The sequence below is a fragment of the Lissotriton helveticus genome, chromosome 11 (genome assembly GCF_964261635.1).
Source record: "Lissotriton helveticus chromosome 11, aLisHel1.1, whole genome shotgun sequence".
Taxonomy (NCBI): Eukaryota; Metazoa; Chordata; class Amphibia; order Caudata; family Salamandridae; genus Lissotriton; species Lissotriton helveticus.
Genome location: NC_136072.1, coordinates 318097537 through 318121394, shown reverse-complemented (window position 1 = coordinate 318121394; position 23858 = coordinate 318097537). Strand labels below are relative to the sequence as shown.

The 23858-nt window shown below is 47.5% G+C and overlaps 1 protein-coding gene across 1 annotated transcript in view; it reads left to right on the top strand.

The window, feature by feature from the left end:
* Window positions 1-23858, top strand: part of CROCC2 (ciliary rootlet coiled-coil, rootletin family member 2) — a 1301560-nt gene that overhangs the window by 448216 nt on the left and 829486 nt on the right. The window contains exons 14-15 of the mRNA XM_078665477.1: window positions 5743-5925; window positions 22252-22396. Coding sequence (XP_078521603.1) covers window positions 5743-5925; window positions 22252-22396 — 328 coding nt within the window. The remainder of the gene's footprint in view (window positions 1-5742; window positions 5926-22251; window positions 22397-23858) is intronic.

The window sequence follows — 23858 nt, the reverse complement described above, 5'->3', positions numbered from 1 at the left end:
GGAGAGGGAGGAGTCAAGTACACTGCTGAGGTTTTGGGCGTGGTTCGTGGCTGTGGGGGGACTGGGCGTAGGCCACCAGGTGTTGTCCCATGCCGAGGGAGGGTCCAAGGGGGAGGAATTCTGTCCTCTCCAAGTTGAGCTTCAGGCAGTTTCTGCTCATCCAGGATGTGACGTCCTTCATTCCTTCCTGGAAGTTGAGTCTGGTGGTGATTGGGTCTTTGGTGAGGTACAGGATGAGCTGGGTGTCATCGGCGTAGGATACTATCCTGAGTCCATGCTGTCTCACGATGGCAGCGAGGGAGACCATGCAGATGTTGAAGAACGTGGGGCTGAGCGATCATCCTTGGGGCACTCCGCAGTTGATTTCCGTGGGTTCAGAGAGGAAAGGTGGTAGTCTGATTCTTTGGGTTCTGCCGGTAGGGAATGAGCGGATCCAGTCGAGGGCAGGTCCTTGTATGCCAGCGTCGTGGAGTCTGGCTGTGAGTGTGCGATGGGATACGATGTTGAACACTGCAGAGAGGTCGAGTAGGATCAGGGCCGCCATGTGTCCTTGGTTGAGGAGGGTGCGGATGTCATCTGTGAGTAGAGCGGTTTTGGTGCTGTTGTTGCTGCGGAATCCGTATTGGGAGGGACTGAGGATGGAGTTTTCTTCGATGAATTAGGTTAGTTGTGCATTGACGTCTTTTCTGTGACTTTGGCCGTGAAGGGTAGGAGGAAGATGGATCGGTAGTTCTTGAGGTCGGTGGGGTCTGCTTCTTGAGCAGGGTTCTAACTTCTGCGCGTTTCCAGTCGTCGGGAAAGATGCCAGTCTTGAAGGTGGTGTTGATGGTGTGGCGTAGTTAGGGAGCGATGGCGGATCTTTGGAAGATGTGCGGGGGCAGGGGTCCGTGGGGACCCCTTAGACAGATGCCTATCATGGTCGAAGTGGTCTTCGGTGGTGACTGGGGTCAGGGAGGAGATAGTGGGCTGGATGGCGTTGCTGGAGCAGGAAGTGGTTTCAGAGTGGGGTGTCTGGTCGTTGAAGTTGTCGTAGTGTGCCTTGATTTTCAGATGGAAGTAGGATCCAAGCTTGTCGCTGAGGTCCTGGGAAGGGTTGATGTCCGTGGTTTCGCTGGGGGACTTGGTGAAGTCCTGGATGATGCTGAACAGTTGCTTGGAGTTGCAGGTGTCGGCAAGGATTTTGTTTTGGATGAAGGTCCTTTTGGTGGATCTGATGAGTTGGTGGTATTCCGTCATGGCGTTTTTGTAGGTGGTGCGGTCTTCTGGCGTTTTACTGTTTCTCCAGTTCTTCTCAAGACGTCTGCAGGTGCATTTAGATTGTTGGAGATCGGCGGTGAACCAAGTGGCTTTCCTGGGGCGTTGTCTGTCGGAGTTGCGTAGTAGTGCAAGCTTGTCTGCGCAGCTGGAGATCCATCTGTGGAGTCCTTTGGCTGTGAAGTTGGCATTGGTTGACGTGGGAGGGCGTCGCGGTTGAGGGTGGAGTTGAGTTGTTCCTCAGTGACTTTGCTCCAGTTCCTTCGTGTGGGTCGTGGTGCAGGTTTGGGCGGCGTGGGTTTGTCAACATGGAAGTGTACGCAGTGGTGATCTGTCCATGGGGGTTCCGTGGTGTGGCTGAAGTGGATGTTGTTTCCTCCTGCGAAGATGGGGTCGAGCGTGTGTCCTGCCTTGTGGGTGGGCAAGGTGACGAGCTGTTTCAGTCCGATGTTGGCGAGGTTGTTCAGTAGGGTGGCGGAGTTGGGGGTCGCTGGGGTTATCGAGGTGGAAGTTCAGGTCTCCGATGAGTATGTAGTCCATGGAGGCGATGGCGTGGGGTGGGATGAGGTCAGTGACGGTAGTGGCGAACGATGCACGGGTCCGGGGGTCTGTAGGCGAGAGTACCATGGGGAGTGGTTTTGGGGCTGGTCTGGATCTGGAAGTGAAGGTGTTAATGTAGTGGGGAAGGAGTTCTTCGGGTAAAGGTGGAGAGTCAGAGGGAGCTCTTGTGTACGATGGCGAGTCCCCCTTCTGGGCGGTTGGGGCAGTCCTCTCTCTTGATATTGTATCCGTCGGGGATGGCGGTGGCGGTGGCGATGTCGGGGGCCGAGGAGGCATTGGTCCAGGTTTCTGTAAAGTGGGTGTCTCGTTTTCTTTGTATAGTAATCAGATATACATTTCTGGACTTTGTGTCGGCATTTCAAGGGTTCATGAGTCAGGAGACCTGCTACGGATTCTGGGTCGTAGTTGCGGTATGTTGAGGTGAGGTGTCAAAACCTGAGCCACCTCCCACAGGTCAATAACCAAGGAACGGTTATACCATGGGTAGACGGGTATGCCAGGGGTACATTAACCTGTAGGTGGATGTACGTTACTCTCTATTTAAGGAAACGTGCATTAATTGCTCTTCACAATGAAACTGCAAAATGCGGGTAGAAAGAAATAATACCTAATCTTCAGTTTGCTAGAAAATTAGGGTATTTTAAGAGGTGGTTATAGCCGCCCGTCCATAGCTGACCGTGTAACATATCTCACACGGACCGGTAACCCCTCTGAAAATATAACCAATAGTATCAATACTAAAAACAATTGTAAAAGGTTAAGATAACTAAAGGTGGGAGAAAGAGTGAGAACAAAGCCTCTTCACCAAGTTGCTAGATATAAATGGGTAATAATGGCCAGTCTTGGTTCACCACTCAGTCATATGTGTGACAGGAAAAGACATCCTTGTAGTGATGGAAGATATAGAGTGTGCATGTGTAGGGCCAGGGTCAAGGTACCTAGAGGACAATCACAATGCAGTCCATTGCGTCTTTCCACTTTCAAACCTCTGCCATGCAGCATGTACACAACCTAAGGCTAGAGATGCAGACTCATCAAGTTATCTGGATAGACTGGCCCACAGTATCTTGTCGTTGAGACCCGCTCTATCACTTTTCAGTCTGAACACCCAATGTTGTTCTCTATAGAAGAGTACTGATACTAATAAACCTGTATTTGTGGTGTAATTAGTCGTGTCTAGTACTAGCCAGAAAATGTCATTGGCTGTGTGTCCAAGGTATAGGAAATATCTTGCTAGTTTAGTATTAGTCTTCAGGCATTTAATGGCACTGCGGTGCTCAATGATCCTAGTTTTTACTTTGTGAGTCGTCATCCCCATGTACATTATGTCACAGGGACATTTTAGTAGATAGACAACCCCTTCAGTGTTACAGTTTGTGTGTTTGTTTAATGTCCATGGTGTTTTCAGACCCAGATTAATCTCATGTGTTGGTCTCGTATAGGGACAGACTGCACAGGACGCACAAGGAAAATGTCCTACAACTGGGGGTAGAGGCCAAATGGGCTGGGGACCTGATCTCCTTGTTGTTGTTCGTGGTCGAGTTTGTACAATCATGTCTTTTATATTCTTACTTCTTTTGAAAGTGAAGAGCGGTTAGGGAAGCGATCTATTTCCTATATTAAAAATCGGCCAGTTTTTTTCAGTCACCTTCCTTACTGTGTCTGTGAAGTGGCTGTAAGCAGTAACACATACAAGCCTCTCCGAAGATGGTTCAGTGTGTGACGACTCTGAGGATACATACCAAAATTGTCAGCCTACCCTCAGGTCGGTTTCTCTTATTCTATATTGCTGGTATGTCAATTACTCAATTGACTAATAGTTTTGTAACATGCCACGTTTGTTGCAGACAAGAGATATTGTGCTCTCAAACAAAGGTTTCCCACTTCTGAGCTCTTAATACCTGTCATTAGAAGATAACATTTAATTCTGTTTATGCATTTTTTAGGGTATTCAACCACAGGCTCTGATGACATACAGATGGAGCATCCAGTCAGTGAACTAAATCGAATGTTGAAGTTTGGGAAGTAACAGTTAGGGTGTTTATCAAAGTATGTACTACATGGTTGGTGGTTTTCCCTTATGTGAAACGGGCATCACCATCTTTGTTACATTGTTCCCAGTCACAGATGTTTCCAATACAGACTCCTCCTATTTATTGAGAAGATCAGTGTGGGTGCCTCTCATGCTCCTGCTGACTAAACCCTCGTTGTATTACCGATCCATGGGCTTGTTAATTTGTATGAGCAAGCCATGGGGGACAAGATCGGGCATCTAAGGCCACAAGGGCATCAACTACACGTCTATTAATCAAATAGAGTGAAATTGTATCCCTTCTCATCTCAGCTGCCACAATTCCATGTGAATGTAAAATATCTTCTCTAACCATTAAATAACATTGTCTCTTCTCTCTCTACCAATTTGCTACTTTTTTAAATTAACAAATCACCGTCTTTCGTATGCCCAGGTATTTACTGGGCTAAAGCTATCAAAAATGCTAGATTTCGCTTTTGTTTTTAATTCCATCCGTAGCCTGTGCTGCTTCACATTTTATCTACAAGAAACACTGTTAGGTGGAGATCAAAGCCTATCTATGATAAGTTAGGGTAGGTTATCTGTCTTCCTTAGCCTAATCTATGTGGCTGTAGTAGTATTGTTCCTAATTTAAAGGGTAAAGGTGTGCCAGTGCAGGCTGGTCTCAGCCAACTGAACATTTATTGGATCCAAAACTCCTTTTCTTGTCTCTCACCCTACAACTGATTACTTAGGTCCATACAACAGTTATGTTAAGCTTACCTGAGCAGATATGAAGTTCTCTGTAGTTTACCCAGTTTACTTTACATCCTAAACTTTCTAGGAATCCACGTTTATTTCTGCTGACGAGATGGCATAGTAAAAGAACTTGAAAAGTGGCTTTAGGAACTCATACTTATGTTTATTAAGGTCAGTCCCTATTTCTCCACTCGGTACTGTTAAGGAGGCATACATATTTCTTCATTGTGTCTTGGTAAAAATGGGGGTTTTAATGATAGTAAGAGCACCAGGAAGGTAAACTAGGATTTGCATGACATTTTGAAAAAGCTACCAAAGTTAGTCCTTCCTTTTTTCTTTATTTCGCATTCAGAGAAATGCATAAAAAGTACATAAAATCATTGAAGAATAAAATACATCTTCTAAGACAGAAATTCAGCTTTGGTAATTATTAGAAAAGGTGATGCTAAGTTCATGAAGCACTATAAACTTGATTTAAAAGGTCATACAACCAAATGCATAAATAGGCTTTCCCCCACTAATAGATAATGGTGCGAATTCTATAAGTGTGCCCCGTGAGGGTTAAAATGTGCCACCAGCTGTACCATCCTCTTCTGAGATTGTTGTGCTGACTGGGAGATCACTGTTTGAATATGCTGAGGATTGGTACGCGTAGTGCAGATGGACTAAAATGGTTACAAAAGTCCATGGTGGAGTTGTACAAACACACTCGGGCATGCATACGCACACTCCAAAAATCCACTATTCTCATTTAGGAAATGGCTACAAATGTGGCAGTCAAATTTTCCCTGTTGGGTCACGCCTTGTGCCCTGGCTAAATGCCCCTGTCTGATGGTCTGCACTGCTCTCCACTGGTACAAAACAAATATGTGCAGTGGCTGTAATTGCTGTCCCTATCCTGATGGAGAAAGAGACACTTTCACCTGACCACAAAAATTCAGCACCTGAATGACTGAATGTTGGGTGTTCAGACATCTGACAATACTGGAAAACACCCCATATCAATAAATTGTATAACACCCCCACCCCCCTCGCCCACTGCGAAAGGTTTTGCACATTGTCAGGTGTCTGTTTCTATAATCCGACCACCTCATACCTCCCTTGCACCTTGTCCACTCCCACATGCTCCAGGTCTGATGAGTGCATGTCTTTTACAGGGAGAAAGAAACGCTGGAGTCCTCATTGCAGAATCTTGTACAACAAGCAGATACCACTCAGCTTGAGCTAGAGAGGCTGAAGGCTGTAAATACTGAATTACAGCAGCAGAGGAACCTAATAGAGGAGCAGAACGAGGATCTCTTAAAGGAGAGAGAGCGAAACCGGAAGGAGCTCGAGCGGGGGTAAGTACCACTTCTTTATTCGCACCAGAAGCTGTGGTTGGAGTTCTTTGGGTGAATCTTGTGCCTGTAAAGTGTAAATGACGGGTGCTCCATTCAGTGTATGAGGCCAGTTGTTAGAGACTTTTAGAGAATGGAAAGCCTAATTGAAGTGAATGAGAGAAGGTTTTGGGAATGAATGACTAAAGACATTTGGTAGGTGAATCTTTGAGAATGTGGGAGGCTCGATAAAAGTGTATATACCCGGAAATAAAGCGGTTCAAAGCAGTTTAGGAGGCAAGTGGTTAGAATTTAGAGGGACATAGAGGTATAGAGGCCACAAATTTGTAAAAGTAAGACTTCATAGATGTGTCTAAAACTCATCATGAGAATGAAAGAAATTCATATAATGCGAATGATCAATTACAATTTAAGGGAAACATTATAGAAATGTATGGCATTGGTTATCACAAATCATAGTCCTGAGGGAATATATTTGGATTGAGTGAAACTCCAAAGAGGTATCTGAGAACTGGAATGAGAATACGAGAAGCTCAGTTTAAGTGAATGATGCTAATAACTAGGGGTGAATGAAATCCTATAGAAGTGTAATGAGGCCAGAGATTAGGGTTTAATTACAATTTAGAAATATGGGACAGTAACAGGTGGAATAAATAGACACCGCAAGTGCATTAGATGAAAATTAGGAATACTGTAGTGAATGTGCCTGCTGTTTAAAATTGAGAGAGACTTTAGAGAAGTGTGAACACTTGATCTGAAAGTTAGTTGTTGATTCCTTACCTTTGAATTTCCCCCAGGGGTCAGACTGGATCCAGAGATATTTTCTTAGCAGTATGTCTGTGTGCCGGTAGGCGTCGTCGATCGACTCCGCGTCCGTCATTGGTGTCGTGTTTGCCGGTGCCTACTTAGACACCACCCTTGCACGCTGATGTCAGTTCTTTCTTTTTTCATGCCAGCCTAGCACAGATCCAGAGAGAGCTACACCTTAGTAATTTTTTGACTAGCCTTTTTCTAGGTTTTGTCGACATCTTTTTCGACCCTTCGACTCCTTGTGCGTGAGGGATGTCCCAGCCTCGGACCGGTTTCAAGCCTTGTGATGATGTCTGTGACAAACCCCCACCTCATGTGCCTGTGGTGTCTGGAGTGCAACCGCGACCCGAAGTCATGCTCCGAAAGGGCAGGCTATGCATCCGAAGACTTTGTGGAAACTGTCCCGAAAGTTACTGGAAGCCCAGCGGACGGCTCTGCATCATTCCAGGTCTTGTTCGAGTGGAAGGTCTCAAGGCTGTTTGCGGAGCCCCCACTCCTCGTATCACTCCAAGTCGTCGAGGTCTTCAGGTAAGTTGAAACACAAGAAGAAGGTGAAGAAGCACAAACAATCTTCGTCTTTTCCCCTTTGGTCAGCTGATACGACGCGGGATTCGGAGAGTCGTCACTCAAAGACTCCATCTCCGGTGCCTGATTCAGGTCCAACTCCGCGCCTCCCTCACTTTCCGAGAGCCGGAGCGTCCCCTGCCCAACACACACAATTTTACGAGACCTTGCACCTCGTATTTGGGCAGCCCAACTGTGCCGGCGCCCCTTTGTGCACCGCAGGGCGGGTCGGAGGTCCTGGCCCTTCAGTGCTGGCAGCTCCTGCACCGGAGGGCCCCTGCGGATCCAGGCCTGGATCCATATGGATGCCGGTCGATCTCACTCGACCTTCCCGGCGCTGATCCCGGCGCCGACGCCCCCAGCACTAGCCATACCCCTGGTCGGCACCGCCCCGATCCTCATACCCGAGATGAACCCAGATCCAGACCAACGCCGGTCAATGGTTTTAGGAACCGGACTGGTGAGAGGACTTGGGTGACGCCAGTGGTCTGGATGGCATGCTTTCTCCACCTACCCTGGCTACAGGCTGTGGAGGAGGGAGCATCCTATGCTGTGGTGGGTGGTTCAAAGGGCAAAAAGACAAAAAAAGTGATGGAGGGTCCAAGGGGAAGTATTTTTATAGACCGAGTGGTACCTAGTCCCCCAACTAGACAATTAAACACACGGAAGGTACCAGAAGTCTGAGTTAAATGGAACCTAATAGTGTCCCACATTCATACTGAGACCACAAAGTTAGTCCAGAGAAGTATCATTGTTATACCAGAAAACAGAGAGAAAGAGAAGATACAAAGTATACAAACTTGAAAAAGTACCCATCAGCCCACTCAAAAGTGGAATTTCGTCATCTGGGTTATTTGCGTTGGAAGATGGTGTCCTATAGGCTCCTCCTCAGGAAGAATCTGAGGCTACCTAATATTGGACCCACTGGTTGAACATTCAACCAAAGAAGATGACAGTGTGTAAGCTGAAGGGGCAAAAGTTGCAGTGCTCAAAATAGAAAGAAAGAGAAGGAAAATGATCCAAGTGATTTAAAAATACCTATTTTGATGTCATAAGATAAACTTTATTAGGTCAGTCCATCAAAGTGGTATACTTAAAAACAGTGTAGTAATAGCATGCAAGGAATTGCTATTCACCATGTGTGTTATTTGGTCAACATGTTTCAGCCTTTACCGGCTTTCGTCAGGACCTATGATTTACTACTGCAACACTTACTTAATGTGATGTGATAGGTAATCTACACCCACTCTCCAATTTTCAAAAGAAAAATTGGTGTGTCTTCTCCTGTATATAGAATGTAGGAAACAAAAACAAGACAGGGTTAAAGATATAAAAAACTGTCACATGTTTATCATGTTCCTATGTAAGTTATGTGTTTACTTAATGACTTTCACTCACCCTAGTTGAAGGGAGGAAGAACCTCACCTCACCTGGCAACCGCTCAGGGTAAAGGAGGCCACGCACTGAAAATAAGCGCATAGATCTGATTTTTAACTTCAGATTCAGACTAAACAGTCATAATAGAACATTTCATCAGTGATACAAAGCAATGAGGCAGGCCGCGATTTTTTTAAAATAAAGATATTTCTATCACCACTCCCTGGTTTGAGTCAACTGAGCTGCCTTGCAAAATGGTTGGAGCAGCAAAGTAACGAAAACACCAGGAGCCATGGATGCTATATCATAAAGTGCAAAGTAATTTCTTTACAAGTATCAGGTCGAGCCATATATACAGACGTCTATTTGCAGGCCCGCCTGTCTGTATGGTTTCGAACACACAGCGATCACTCACCTCTCCGTCGTTGCCTCGGGTTTGGAACTGAGCCGAGGGGGAGGTGGTGACGCAGTGTAATGCAACAGATTTTATGCGTGCTTAGCGGACCTTAGAGAAAGCTATCAAGAACGGTCCTGTGATTGGTTCTTGTGGTCTGAACCAATGGAAGCCCTTTCTTCATGTTAAACGGACTTCGGGAAAAGCTGTCAAAAGCGGTCCTATGATTGGTCCAATAAGTTCTTCTAGTATGGACCAATAGACGCCATGTGCCATTAATCTGGTCACCGCGAAAACTATTCAAGCCTGCGTATTCAACAGGTTGCGGGAGGCGGGGGTTGTTATTGTCGCTACAACGCATGCGTTGGCATGCGGACTCTCCTGATTGGTCAGCTTCTTACGGAAGCGGAAATAAACCATCCCTTATGTAAACAGACAAAGACACAAGCGATTCACAGATATTGCGCATTACTCTTAAGACATCCATATGTGGCCGTGCGAATTTGATGAATTAACTCACATAGGGCCCGGGAAGGAAATGAAAGAAAAAATAATAAAAAGTACACAAACTACGTTAGCCTCACGGGGTGAGAAACGTGCGGTACTTGAAAGCACAGTACCAGGTTCAAGCATGTGAGTTATCATATAAAAATGAACGGATGCCAGTGCGTTGGTAAGGTGCTGGCTGAACATCTGCTGATCATACAGATATAGAGTATGGTCTGTGATGGTAATGAAGTGGCAACGGAGACTAAGTCTAAACCGGTGTCGGTTTTCCCAACTTGTTTCTAGGAACCCTGGTATGAAGTCTAATCGGCCACTTGGGGGACACTATGTCGGTATTCTCAAGTAGGGACTATGCTCACCCTACCGTTGGTATAAGAAGAGCCTGTAGTGAGCCTCATCTTGTGTGACACAAGTTCCTGTCAGGAGTTGCCAACTATAGAGGAGGGGCATACCTTAGAAATTAAATGTGTGGGTGTACAGAGGTTGACCAGAAAAAGAACTCACAGCTGCATCCACGGGATGTCATCATTCAGTCCCTCCCTTGCTGAAAATCCCACTGCTAGACTCACAAATGAGATCAAACATCTAGTAGAAGAAGCTAGCACAGAAGGATGGATCACGTCACAAGAGGCAACCTTCTTGGTTACCAAGTGTCCGACCACCCCCTACTTCTATACACAGCCCAAGATCCACAAACCGGCCAGACCACCGCCAGGTCGTCCCATTATTTCGGGAATTGGATCTTTGTTGGAACCATTATCAACATTTGTTGATGTTTTTCTGAGTCCCATTGTCAAAACGATGCCAACATACCTTCAGGATACGGAGGATGTTCTACGCGTACTACCTGAGGCTCATTACGACATTGATTCAGACATACTGGCTAGTTTTGATGTAGAATCATTGTACACCTGTATACCTCAAATAGAAACGTTACAAACAATACAAGAACTTCTAGAGAATTCCTCTCTTGACATGGCTACACCAATTCATTTCATAATGGAACTGGCAAGAATTGCAATGACGGAATTTTTTTTTGCTTTTGAGGATCGCCTGTATCTACAGATATCAGGGACATCCATGAGCAGCAAATTTGCGCCCAGTCTGGCGAATCTGTACGTCCACCAATTTGAAACTCATCATGTACTGAATAACAGCAATCCACATCATCAGCAATTGAAGATGTGGAAGAGGTACATTGATGACATCTTGGTTGTCTGGCGTGGTGACGTACAATCTCTACTGTCTTTTCAGGAGTGGTTAAATGGTCAGAACCCCTATTTAAGGTTTACATTAGATTATAGCAGAACCGAACTTCCATTCTTGGATCTTTTAATCTTTCCACAACAAGGGCACCTGGCCAGTTCCTTATACCGTAAACCCATGGCACGTAATTCATTGTTGAGATTTGACAGCCACCATCCCCGTTCCCTCCGGGAGAACCTCCCGTTTGGTCAGTTCCTGAGGGTTCGAAGGAACTGTTCTAACATAACAGACTTCCACTCACAAGCAAAAGATCTCTCAACTAAGTTAAGAATGCGGCACTACCCCAACACTTTAGTCAGAACTTCTTTGAAACGAGCTGCGAATAACCATCGCGAGGCTTTGTTGGAACCTCCAGTAAAGAAACCACCACTGGATAGGCTGGTATGTGTTACCACTTATAATACCTCTTCTTCCAAGATCCAAAAAATAATTAGACAGAAATGGCGGATCTTAAATAGTTCTGGTGAGAACATCCCCCTGCCATTGTTCTCATTCAAGAGAGGCACGAATTTGAAAGATGAACTGGTCCACACAAGACCGCGACACAGTGTGGAAGAACCCACATCCACTTTGTGGAATCTCCCGCCAGTTCAAGGGCATCACCCATGCGGAAATTGTTCGGTGTGTCCACAAACAAGAAAGACTCTTTCAGTTGACATAGGTACCACTCGACCATGGCTACTTAAACGCCACACCAACTGCAACAGTGAAAAGGTCATCTACCTGATTACCTGCCCTTGTGGCTTAAGGTATATAGGAATGACCACAAGAAAGATTAAATTGCGTATACAAGAACATAAGAGTACAATCAGGCGCAATAAGCAAGCGACCCGGCTCACCTCTCACTTTCTTGATAAAAAACACAATCCTGATGATTTGGAGTGGCTGATCCTAGAACAACCATACATACCCGATCATGTCACAGATGTCTCACGATTCTTACTGAGAAAAGAACAACGATGGGTCTTCAAATTGAGGAGCGACACGGAGGGACTGAATGATGACATCCCGTGGATGCAGCTGTGAGTTCTTTTTCTGGTCAACCTCTGTACACCCACACATTTAATTTCTAAGGTATGCCCCTCCTCTATAGTTGGCAACTCCTGACAGGAACTTGTGTCACACAAGATGAGGCTCACTACAGGCTCTTCTTATACCAACGGTAGGGTGAGCATAGTCCCTACTTGAGAATACCGACATAGTGTCCCCCAAGTGGCCGATTAGACTTCATACCAGGGTTCCTAGAAACAAGTTGGGAAAACCGACACCGGTTTAGACTTAGTCTCCGTTGCCACTTCATTACCATCACAGACCATACTCTATATCTGTATGATCAGCAGATGTTCAGCCAGCACCTTACCAACGCACTGGCATCCGTTCATTTTTATATGATAACTCACATGCTTGAACCTGGTACTGTGCTTTCAAGTACCGCACGTTCCTCACCCCGTGAGGCTAACGTAGTTTGTGTACTTTTTATTATTTTTTCTTTCATTTCCTTCCCGGGCCCTATGTGAGTTAATTCATCAAATTCGCACGGCCACATATGGATGTCTTAAGAGTAATGCGCAATATCTGCGAATCGCTTGTGTCTTTGTCTGTTTACATAAGGGATGGTTTATTTCCGCTTCCGTAAGAAGCTGACCAATCAGGAGAGTCCGCATGCCAACGCATGCGTTGTAGCGACAATAACAACCCCGCCTCCCGCAACCTGTTGAATACGCAGGCTTGAATAGTTTTCGCGGTGACCAGATTAATGGCACATGGCGTCTATTGGTCCATACTAGAAGAACTTATTGGACCAATCATAGGACCGCTTTTGACAGCTTTTCCCAAAGTCCGTTTAACATGAAGAAAGGGCTTCCATTGGTTCAGACCACAAGAACCAATCACAGGACCGTTCTTGATAGCTTTCTCTAAGGTCCGCTAAGCACGCATAAAATCTGTTGCATTACACTGCGTCACCACCTCCCCCTCGGCTCAGTTCCAAACCCGAGGCAACGAAGGAGAGGTGAGTGATCGCTGTGTGTTAGAAACCATACAGACAGGCGGGCCTGCAAATAGACGTCTGTATATATGGCTCGACCTGATACTTGTAAAGAAATTACTTTGCACTTTATGATATAGCATCCATGGCTCCTGGTGTTTTCGTTACTCTGCTGCTCCAACCATTTTGCAAGGCAGCTCAGTTGACTCAAACCAGGGAGTGGTGATAGAAATATCTTTATTTTAAAAAAATCGCGGCCTGCCTCATTGCTTTGTATCACTGATGAAATGTTCTATTATGACTGTTTAGTCTGAATCTGAAGTTAAAAATCAGATCTATGCGCTTATTTTCAGTGCGTGGCCTCCTTTACCCTGAGCGGTTGCCAGGTGAGGTGAGGTTCTTCCTCCCTTCAACTAGGGTGAGTGAAAGTCATTAAGTAAACACATAACTTACATAGGAACATGATAAACATGTGACAGTTTTTTATATCTTTAACCCTGTCTTGTTTTTGTTTCCTACATTCTATATACAGGAGAAGACACATCAATTTTTCTTTTGAAAATTGGAGAGTGGGTGTAGATTACCTATCACATCACATTAAGTAAGTGTTGCAGTAGTAAATCATAGGTCCTGACGAAAGCCGGTAAAGGCTGAAACATGTTGACCAAATAACACACATGGTGAATAGCAATTCCTTGCATGCTATTACTACACTGTTTTTAAGTATACCACTTTGATGGACAGACCTAATAAAGTCTATCTTATGACATCAAAATAGGTATTTTTAAATCACTTGGATCATTTTCCTTCTCTTTCTTTCTATTTTGAGCACTGCAACTTTTGCCCCTTCAGCTTACACACTGTCATCTTCTTTGGTTGAATGTTCAACCAGTGGGTCCAATATTAGGTAGCCTCAGATTCTTCCTGAGGAGGAGCCTATAGGACACCATCTTCCAACGCAAATAACCCAGATGACGAAATTCCACTTTTGAGTGGGCTGATGGGTACTTTTTCTAGTTTGTATACTTTGTATCTTCTCTTTCTCTCTGTTTTCTGGTATAACAATGATACTTCTCTGGACTAACTTTGTGGTCTCAGTATAAATGTGGGACACTATTAGGTTCCATTTAACTCAGACTTCTGGTACCTTCCGTGTGTTTAATTGGTTCAAAGGGCAGCCAAGGTCGTTGGCCTTAAGCTCCCTTCTTGCAGTCAGGACGAATCTCCTGACAAAGGTGCTTCACCCTGCGGCATCCATTTCTGAACCCCTATTGCCCTTCAATGAAGCCCTCACTGACATCCTCTTGGGCAGCTGGACCAAGCCCAGCACAGGGGCTTCTGTGGAAAGGACTATTGCCCGCCACCACCGCCCGGCCCCAGGCGACCCAGTGTTCTTCACCCAACACCCTTCCCCTGAGAGCATGCGGGTCCAAGCCTCTTCTTCAAAGGGTGCATTCCCTACTGCCCTTCCAGACAGGCAGTCCAAGAAGCTGGACCATCTTGGGAAGCGCCTGTTCTCTTCCTCCAGTTTGGCACTGTGGTCTGTAAATACCATGTGCCTCTTGGGCCTATACTACCATACCATCTGGGAAACGGTTGCGCAGGTGCTGCCTCAGTGCCCGGAGGAGGCCCGGGCCGTTATCTCCCAAGCAGTGGCGGATGGTAGAGATGCTGCCAAATTCACGATACGTTGTGGATTGGATACCACTGACTCACTAGGCAGAACGATTGCCACATCGGTAGCCCTTAGGAGCTACGCCTGGTTGAGTACATCTGGCTTTTCGGGGGATGTCCAGTCAACTTTGATTGTGCATGCCATTTGATGGCTGTCGTCTTTTTGGTGACAAAGCAGATTCAAAGCTAGAGCGCTTTAAAGATTCTAGGGATACGGTTAGATATTTGGGCCTCGCTGCACCTTCTCGTCCACTTCTGTCTGCTTTTTGTCCCTTTTGGGGCTACGGGAGGGGTGTCCAGCCAAGTCCGGCTCAGCCTATCCACCGGTTCACGCAAGCTGCCCAGCGTCTGTGTGGCTTGGATGTGGGACCCAGAGATCTCACAGGTCTGGAAGCCAGCGGGCGGGCTAGTCCACCACCCACCTTGGCCCCAGCCTCCAAACCTTCCAAGTCCAATGTTTCAGGCTCATCAATAGCCCGTGGATGCAGGATTCACCATCACCCCCCCCCCCCCCACTGGCAATCCATCACATCGGACAGGTGGGTTTTGCAAATAGTCCGGAGGGGATACTCCCTCCCCTTCAAGACTACCCCTCCTTCCATGCCACCGTCTTTCAATCGCATGTCAGAGAATCATTCGATGCTTCTCCACCAGGAATTCTCAGCTCTCTTGACCAAGGGAGCTATAGAGAGGGTCCCTGCACCAGAAGTAGGTCGGGGTTGCTATTTCCGCAACTTCCTGGTGCCCAAGAAGGGCGAAGGCCTGCATCCTATCTTAGACCTCAGGGCCCTCAATCGCTTCCCCCGGAAGGAGAAGTTCAAAATCTTCACGTTGGCTCAGGTCCTGTCTGCTCTCTTCTGGGGACTGGTTGGTGGCATTGGACTTGCAGGATGCCTATTTCCATATTCCCGTCCTGCCAGCCAACGCTATCTATGTGGGCCACGAGCACTCTCAATTCACCGTGCTACCCTTTGGCCTTACCAGTGCCCCTCAGGTGTTCACAAAACTGATGGTGGTGGTCACAGCTCATCTGCACAGATCAGGGGTTCCAGTTTTTCCCTATCTTGATGACTTGCTGTTGAGGGCGGACTCGCCCCAGGCTGTCATCTCCCACCTCCGGACTACGACGGACCTCCTGCACTCTATGGAATTCACTATCAACGTGCTGAAGTCACACCTGACTCCCTCTCAGATGCTCCCTTTCATCAGAGCTGTCCTGGACACAGTGCAGTTTTGGGCATATCCTCCCAAGCAGCGAGTCCGGGATAATCAGGCTTTGATACCGATGTTTCAACCTCTGTCCTGGATTTCAGTGAGAATGACTCTGAGGCTGCTGGGACTCATGACCTACTGCATCCTGCTGGTGGATCATGCCAGGTGGCATATGGGGGCTCTGCAGTGGGATCTGAAGTTCCAGTGGCGCAGCATCTGGGGAATGTTTCCGACTACGTCCAGATCTCGGAGGGAACTGCACAACAACTGCAGTGGTGGTTAACAAACCAAGCTTGGGTCAGAGGCAGATTCCTCTCCGTTCCCCAACCAAAGATAACGGTGGCAGATGCGTCACTCTTGGGATAAGGTGGCCGTCTGTGAGAGGCGGAGATGAGAAGCTTCTGGTCTCCAGTGGAGTCCGGGCTTCACATCAACCTGCTAGAGCCTTGGGAGATCAGACTGGCACTGAAAGCATTCCTTCCCTCTCTCAAAAGGAAAGTGGTGCAGGTGTTCACGGACAACATAAGCGCCAGGTGGTACTGCAACAAACAAGGCGGGGGTGTGGACCCTTTGTCAAGAGGCTCTTCGCCTCTGGACATAGCTGGAACATCAGGGCATGACCCTGATAGTTTAACAAATAGCAGGTTATCTGAACGACAGGGTGGATGAACTCAGCCGCCGGTGCCTGGTTGATCATGAATGGTGTCTTCAATCGGAGTTGGTGCAAGGTCTCTTTCAGTGGTGGGGAGAGCCTTGGTTAAATCTGTTTGCCACGGTTGTTGGAGTCTCCAACGCTGCACTCGCTCAGCGGCGCTTTTCATCGTGAGTGGAACTGCAGCCTCCTGTATGCTTTTACACCTGTCTGCTTCTGCCCCGAGTGCTCAAGTAGATCAAGCATGACCGGGCCTAAGTTATTCTGGTGGCTACGGCCTGGGGACGATGAGTCTGTTACCTGAGCTCCTGAGCACGGGCATGGATCCTCCAATCAGACTGCTGCTTTGGGAGGATCTTCTGTTGCAGCAGCAGGGGACGGTTCTTCACCCGAACCTGTCCAGCCTCCACCTCCTTGCGTGGAGATTGAGCGGCAACAGTTGGCAGCTTTTGACCTTCAGCCAGAAGTTTGTAATGTCACCTTGACAGCCAGGCATCCCTCCACTAAAGCGGTATACGCCTGTAGATGGAACAAGTTTGTGGCATGGCGCACAGCAAAGGCTGTGTTTCCCCTTTCTGCCCCTCTCTCACAGAAGTCCTCTTGTGTATACGTGTGTTGGCCCAGCAGGGCTGTGCCTTGGGCATTCTTAAAGGCTATTTTGCTGCTATCTCTGCTTTTCTCCGGCTGTCAGATCAGCCCTCCTTATTCAAGTTCTCTATTTAAAACAGATTCTTTAAGGACATTAGTCATCTCTTTCCTCCATCTACTTTCATAATACTCCAGTGGGACTTGAATCTTGTTCTTACTTATCTTATGTGTGCTACCTTCGAGCCTTTTCACAACTGCCCTCCCAGGCTCCTCACTTTGAAGACTGCTTTCCTTCATGCCATCACCTCTGCTTGCAGGGTGAGTGAGCTTCTGGCTCTATCTTCCAAGCTCCCTTTCTTCTCTGTGCATCCGGACAAAGTAGTGCTTAGGACGCGGCGTTCTTCCTTCCTAAAGTGGTTACACCATTTCAAGTAGGACAGTCGATCACTATGCCCACCTTTTTCCCACCTTCGCACTCTTCCAAGAAGGAGAGACTGCACCGTCTGGAAACTAAACTTACGCTGTCCTTCTACCTTGCACGCACCAAAGACTTCCGGGTGGATGATCAACTCTTCGTTGACTATGTGGATTCCAAGAAAGGTTAGGCTGTCCAAAAATGTACCATCTCTCGATGGGTTGTCCTTTGCATGAAGATCTGCTACGCTTTAGCGAAGAAGGATCCTCCAATGGCGTTGCATGCTCATTCTACTAGAACTACAGCAGCAAACACTGCATTGGCACGTGGAGTCCCACTGCATGATATCTGCCAGGCGGCAACATGGGCATCTCTGCACACATTCACTAGACATTAGTGCCTGGAGAGCTAGGTCCGGAGGGATGGCTATTTTGCCCGTTCGGTCCTCCAGGACTTGCTGATGTGAGCTTGGTTCGCAGACCCTCCTCCAGGGATGGTATTGCTGGAGTATCTATTCTGAGGTAGGGAATCTACAACTAACTGTCTCTTTCAGATGAACAAGTTACATACCTTTGGTAGCGATGTATCTGTAAGTGACATACCACCCCACCCATTCTCCCCGCTCTACGAACTGTCTTCTAGGGACAGGGACTCCCTTACAGGGCCCTAGTTGTGGCACACCAGTGGTCAGTGTCTTTCATGGCTCTGCGATTCTGGCGTGGAAAGTAGTGTCAGAACTGACGTCAGCACGCAGGGGCGGCGTCTAAGTAGGCACCCCGACATCATCCCGGTAAATACGACGCCAAAGAAAGACGCAGAGTCGACAGTTGTCACCCACCAACGTGCAGGGGTACTGCTAAGCAAAAATCTCTGGATCCAATCTGACGCATGGGGGAAAGTCTAAGGTAAGGAATTCTAAACTAACCTATGTCTCTTACAGAGATACATCTCTACAAAAAGTAGGTAACTTGTTCATCAGGAATAAATAAGACCCTGTAGCAATGTATGAGGCCAATAAATCGTGATGGATGGGACCCCATTGCAGTTTATAAGATCTGTTCGGTACAATAACTGATATTGCAGAAGTCTATTAGTTTAGTGATAGATATGATTAAGACTGTGTTCAAGGGCATGGGGATGTGTTTTGGGCCAGTGATGTGGAATGATGTAAATTCATGATTGGGTATGAGTTGTATGACTTGTGCCTGCATTAATTATATTTGTTTACCGCATTGCTCCAGTTCGAGTCAGAACGCTCGAATCTATCACCGCATTGTAGCGCTGCCCTGCCGAGTTAACAAGCGCTCATTAGCATACCACCGCGTCGCCAGTCTGAGAAAGCGCGCTGCAACAATATAATTTAGTGTGCTGCCTGGGTGGAATTTTCGGTGCCTGATTGTGAATACAGTCTGCCTTTTGTTGTTGATATTGTGCCCCAACCCGATAGCGCTGTTTGGCTGACTGCCATTTTGTATCCTGTTGTTGTTTTGTGCCTCCCTGCCCTGAACTCCGCCCCGCTCCCCAGCTGCTCCTCCCTCGCCCCTCCCCCTCTACTCTCCATTTATGACAGATGTCTTTCCGCGCAGCGTTCACGCGCAGCGGACGCGCCCCTTGCGCGCCGAAGGTGCGCCAAAGGTAAGCCCGTCTGCGCCCGTCCGCGCCTGGACCGCGCCCAGCGCCAGATCCCCTGGTCCCTGCCGCTCCCAACCCTCTAGAGTCACATATGATGCCGCCACTCTCCTCGCCCTCAACCCCGGACGCACCCTACTATGCTGCGAAGCTTCCCCAGGACGTACCCACGGCCCATTCGCCTGCCTCTCCTGCAAGTTCAACTGCTTCAGGACCCTCACCAAACCCACTTCCTCCACACACCGCTCCGAAATCAACAGCCTGAAATGCATCCTACTGAACACCCGCTCGGTCCACAGACATGCAACAGAACTCTGGGACCTAATCGACACCGCGACCCCTGACATCGTCTTCCTTACTGAAACATGGATGAACGCATCTTCTGCCCCCGACATCGCCATAGCCATACCGGATACTTACAAGATCATTCGAAAAGACCGCACCATTAAAAAAACTGGAGGAGGCATCGCCATCGTCCACAGAAACACCATCAAAATCACAACCAGCTCCGACGACAATCTTGCAACCGCCGAACACCTCCACTTTCAGATCCACACCGACCCCAGGACCACCCTTAGAGGCACCCTCATTTACAGGCCTCCAGGCACCCGATCTCAATTCAGCGACGACATCACAGACTTCACCAGCCCGCACGCCCTCGCCTCCGAGAACTACATTCTTCTAGGAGACCTCACCTACCACCTCGAAAACATACTCGACAACAACACCACCACCCTTCTGGACAACCTGTCCAATCTCGGACTCAAACAACTTGTTGACTCCCCCACTCACACAGCCGGACACACGCTCGACCCTATCTTCACCTCCAGCAAGCACATCTCCTTCGATCGCACTACAGCTCTCCACTGGACGGATCACAGCTGCGTCCACTTCAGCTACAAAACCACCCTTTCCCACAACCGTCCACAACCCATTCCCCGGAGAAAATGGAATAAAATGACCACCGACCAACTCCTCACATCACTCAACCAAAACCCCCCCACCCTAGCAATGGACCCAGACCAAGCGGCCTCCAACCTCAGGCAATGGATTACCCACAGTGCGGACGAACTAGCACCCCTGAAAAAACACCAGTTGAAATCATCCAGCAAAATGGCTCCCTGGTTCAATGATGACCTTAAAAAATCCAAGAAGACATGCCGCACCCTAGAGAAGATTTGGAGAAAAGAACCAACCCCTGACAATATGACCTCCCTCAAGACAGCCACCCGCAAACACCACCAACTGATTCGATCCGCCAAGAAATCAGCATTCAAGGACCGGCTCGACAACAATTCTCATAACAGCAAGGAACTCTTCAATATCGTCAAAGAATTCACCAACCCTTCAGCAGCATCCAACGACATCACTAACTCCCAAGACCTCTGCGACGCGCTATCCTCCTTCTTCTACAACAAAATTGCCGACATCCACAACAGCTTCAAGAATACTCCCAGTGACCAACCCGCCCCACCCCCTTCAGATCCCACCCCTCCAACTAACAACCTCAGCTCCTGGAACCCAATCACCATTGAAGACACCATTCGCCTCATGAACTCAATCCACTCTGGCTCACCCTCTGACCCCTGTCCCCACTACATCTTCAACAAAGCTGACTCCATCATCGCTCCCCAACTCCGCGATGTCATCAACTGCTCTTTCAACTCTGCCACCTTTCCAGAAATCTGGAAACACGCCGAACTCAGCGCCCTTCTGAAAAAACCCACAGCAGACCCCTCAGAACTGAAAAACTACCGACCCATATCCCTCCTCCCTTTCCCGGCCAAAGTCATCGAGAAAGCCGTCAACAGCCAACTCGCCGCCTTCCTTGAATCCAACATCTCCCTGGATCCCTCACAGAACGGTTATCGAACCAAACACAGCACCGAAACCGCCCTCATTGCGGCGACCGACGACATCCGAGCACTCCTAGACAACGGAGAAACAGTTGCCCTCATCCTACTCGACCTCTCCGCCGCCTTCGACACTGTCTGTCACAGCACCCTCATACAACGCCTCAACAACATCGGCATACAAGGAAAAGCCTTGGACTGGATCACCTCTTTCCTAGCTGGGAGAACCCAGAGAGTCCGACTCCCCCCATTCTACTCAGAGCCCACCGAAGTCATCTGCGGCGTACCTCAAGGTTACTCACTCAGTCCCACCCTCTTCAACGTCTACATGAGTCCTCTCGCCTCCATCGCACGTCAACACAACCTCAACATCATCTCCTACGCCGACGACACCCAGCTAATCCTTTCCCTCACCAAAGATCCCAACACCGCCAAAACCAATCTTCACGAAGGTATGAAAGAAGTAGCCGAATGGATGAAACAGAGCCGCCTAAAACTCAACTCAGACAAAACGGAGGTGCTCATCCTAGGATCCTCCCCCTCAGCTTGGGACGACTCTTGGTGGCCTTCCGCTTTGGGATTAGCACCCACACCCACAGACCATGCACGTAACCTTGGCTTCATTCTAGACTCCTCTCTCTCAATGTCCAGACAAGTCAACGCCGTATCGTCCTCTTGCTTCAACGTCCTTCGCATTCTCAAAAAGATCTTCCGCTGGATCCCCCTCGAGACAAGAAAGACTGTCACCCATGCACTGGTCACGAGTCGACTAGACTATGGCAACACACTTTACGCCGGAATTACAACAAAATTGCAGAAAAAGCTCCAGCGTATCCAAAACGCGTCAGCGAGACTCATATTAGACATCCCGCGCCAAGAGCACATCACCGGACACCTAAAAAACCTCCACTGGCTTCCCGTCAACAAGAGAATTACTTTCCGCCTTCTTACCCACGCACACAAGGCCCTTTATAATCAGGGACCCGAATGCCTCAACACCCGACTGTCCTTCTACATTCCCACCCGCCAACTAAGATCATCCAATCAAGCCCTCGCCGCAGTCCCGCGCATCCGTAAAACCACCATGGGTGGCAGATCATTCTCCTTCCTGGCTGCCAAGACCTGGAACTCACTCCCCACCCACCTCCGCCTTACTGAGAACCACATTTCCTTCAGAAAAGAACTGAAAACCTGGCTATTCGACAAATAGTCAACCCCTCCCTCTAGCGCCTTGAGACCCTCTGGGTGAGTAGTGCGCTATACAAATGCCCGAACTTGAACTTGAACTTGAGTGAGACTGTATCTCCTTCCTTTCATGGTGCATTGCCCTATTTTGTTTATATGTACTTAGATGCTTGTGGTTGTACTAAGGATTGAGATGTCCCTGCATCTTTTCTTCAGACAGAGGGCCATGGAACCTCTGGAGGAGAAGATCTCTGGCCTGAAGAAGGAGCTTGTTATGATGCGGGAAGCACTGAACCAGGCAATGCTAGAGAAGGAGGTCCTGGAGAGTGAGAAGGAAGGGCTCACTCGGGCACTTTCCAAAGTAAGCAGAATGCCCTTTCACTCCACAAATGCACTATCTTGCTGCATACTGTATTATTTCTCTCATACTCCCTCTCTCATCCTTTTTTTTGGTTCTCCCTCTCTTGAATCGCAGCCCCCTCTGTGCGTTTTGTTTTAGGCATCTCCTTCCCTTCTTCATTCTCCCAGCTTCCACTTTTCTCATTTCTGTTGCCTGCTTTCTCTTCTCATTTACCCTACTCCCACTGTCCCTTCCTTTGCTATGCTCTTACTCACGTTTATGATATTCCCACTTTCCTCACTTCATCTTTTTTCTCTTTTTCCCATTTTTGTCCAAGTTTCTTTCCTTGTTCACTTTTCTCTAACATCATTGTTTTTCTTGTCCCCTCATGTGTCGCTTGTGTTCATTGCAATATCCAGTCTTCTAAAGATATTTTCTTGTTTCCTACTTCCTCTGTCTCCTTTTAACTCTCCTTTCGAACTGTGTTCCTTTTCCCTCTCTCTTCACAATTGTTCCTCTTTTTCCCCCTATGCACGTATGTCATGTTTCCATAGCGCAGACCTAGCCATAGGTCCATTTGTATGTATCTACTCCACCTTTCGCCTTCAAATCTCTTTCCCTACCTCCCTTCTATTATTCTTCATTCACTTACCCCTTATATCCACTTCTTTGCCTTTCCTGTCATCATTCCATGTTCTTCCTCTTTAACTTTCTAGCTCGTCCTCCTTCTTCCCTTGTTCCCTCTGTTCATCCCCTACGTTCCCTTCTTCCATCTCTTTCCCCATGCCCACATAATGCATTCCTTTCAGGAATTAAGAAAGCATCCTTCCCTCCTTTCTCTAATTTGTCTTCTTGCATCTTTCTCTACCTTCTCCTAGCCTTTCTTCTGTTTTCAAGCTTTTTACCTCCCTAGTTCCTTCCTTCTCCTCATGCTTCTTTCACATTTTTTGCTTCCCTCATTATCACTTTCTCCCTCTCTCTCTTCTACTTGCTTTTTCTTTCTTCCACACTTACTTCTTTTTACCTCTTACTACAAATGTTGTCTTTCTTTCTTTCCATGCTTTCAGAAATAAATCCTTCCTTTCTTCTACAAAATCGTCCTTCCTTTTCCTTTCTCCTCTACTCTTCATTGTATAATTCACCTCTTCTTCCTTTCTTTTTATTACATCATTCACTATTATCATTGTTTCCTTCCAGAATAACCTCCTTAACTATTTCTCCCTTCACACTCTCTTCCTTTCATCTCCACCTCCCACTTTCCGTTTATCCTTACCCACTTCTTTTCTCTTCCTTCTAACACCTCATTGACCTTTACCTTCCACCTCCTTCCTTTACCTCTATTTTTTCCCCTCCCCATTTCTCCTCCTATCGCCTCTTTACATCCACCTTTCCATGACTCTATTGTTTCTTTGTCCCTATATTATCTATTTTCTCTCCCTTCATATTTCCTTCTTCCCTTTCCTCTCAGCCTCTCCTTCCCTCC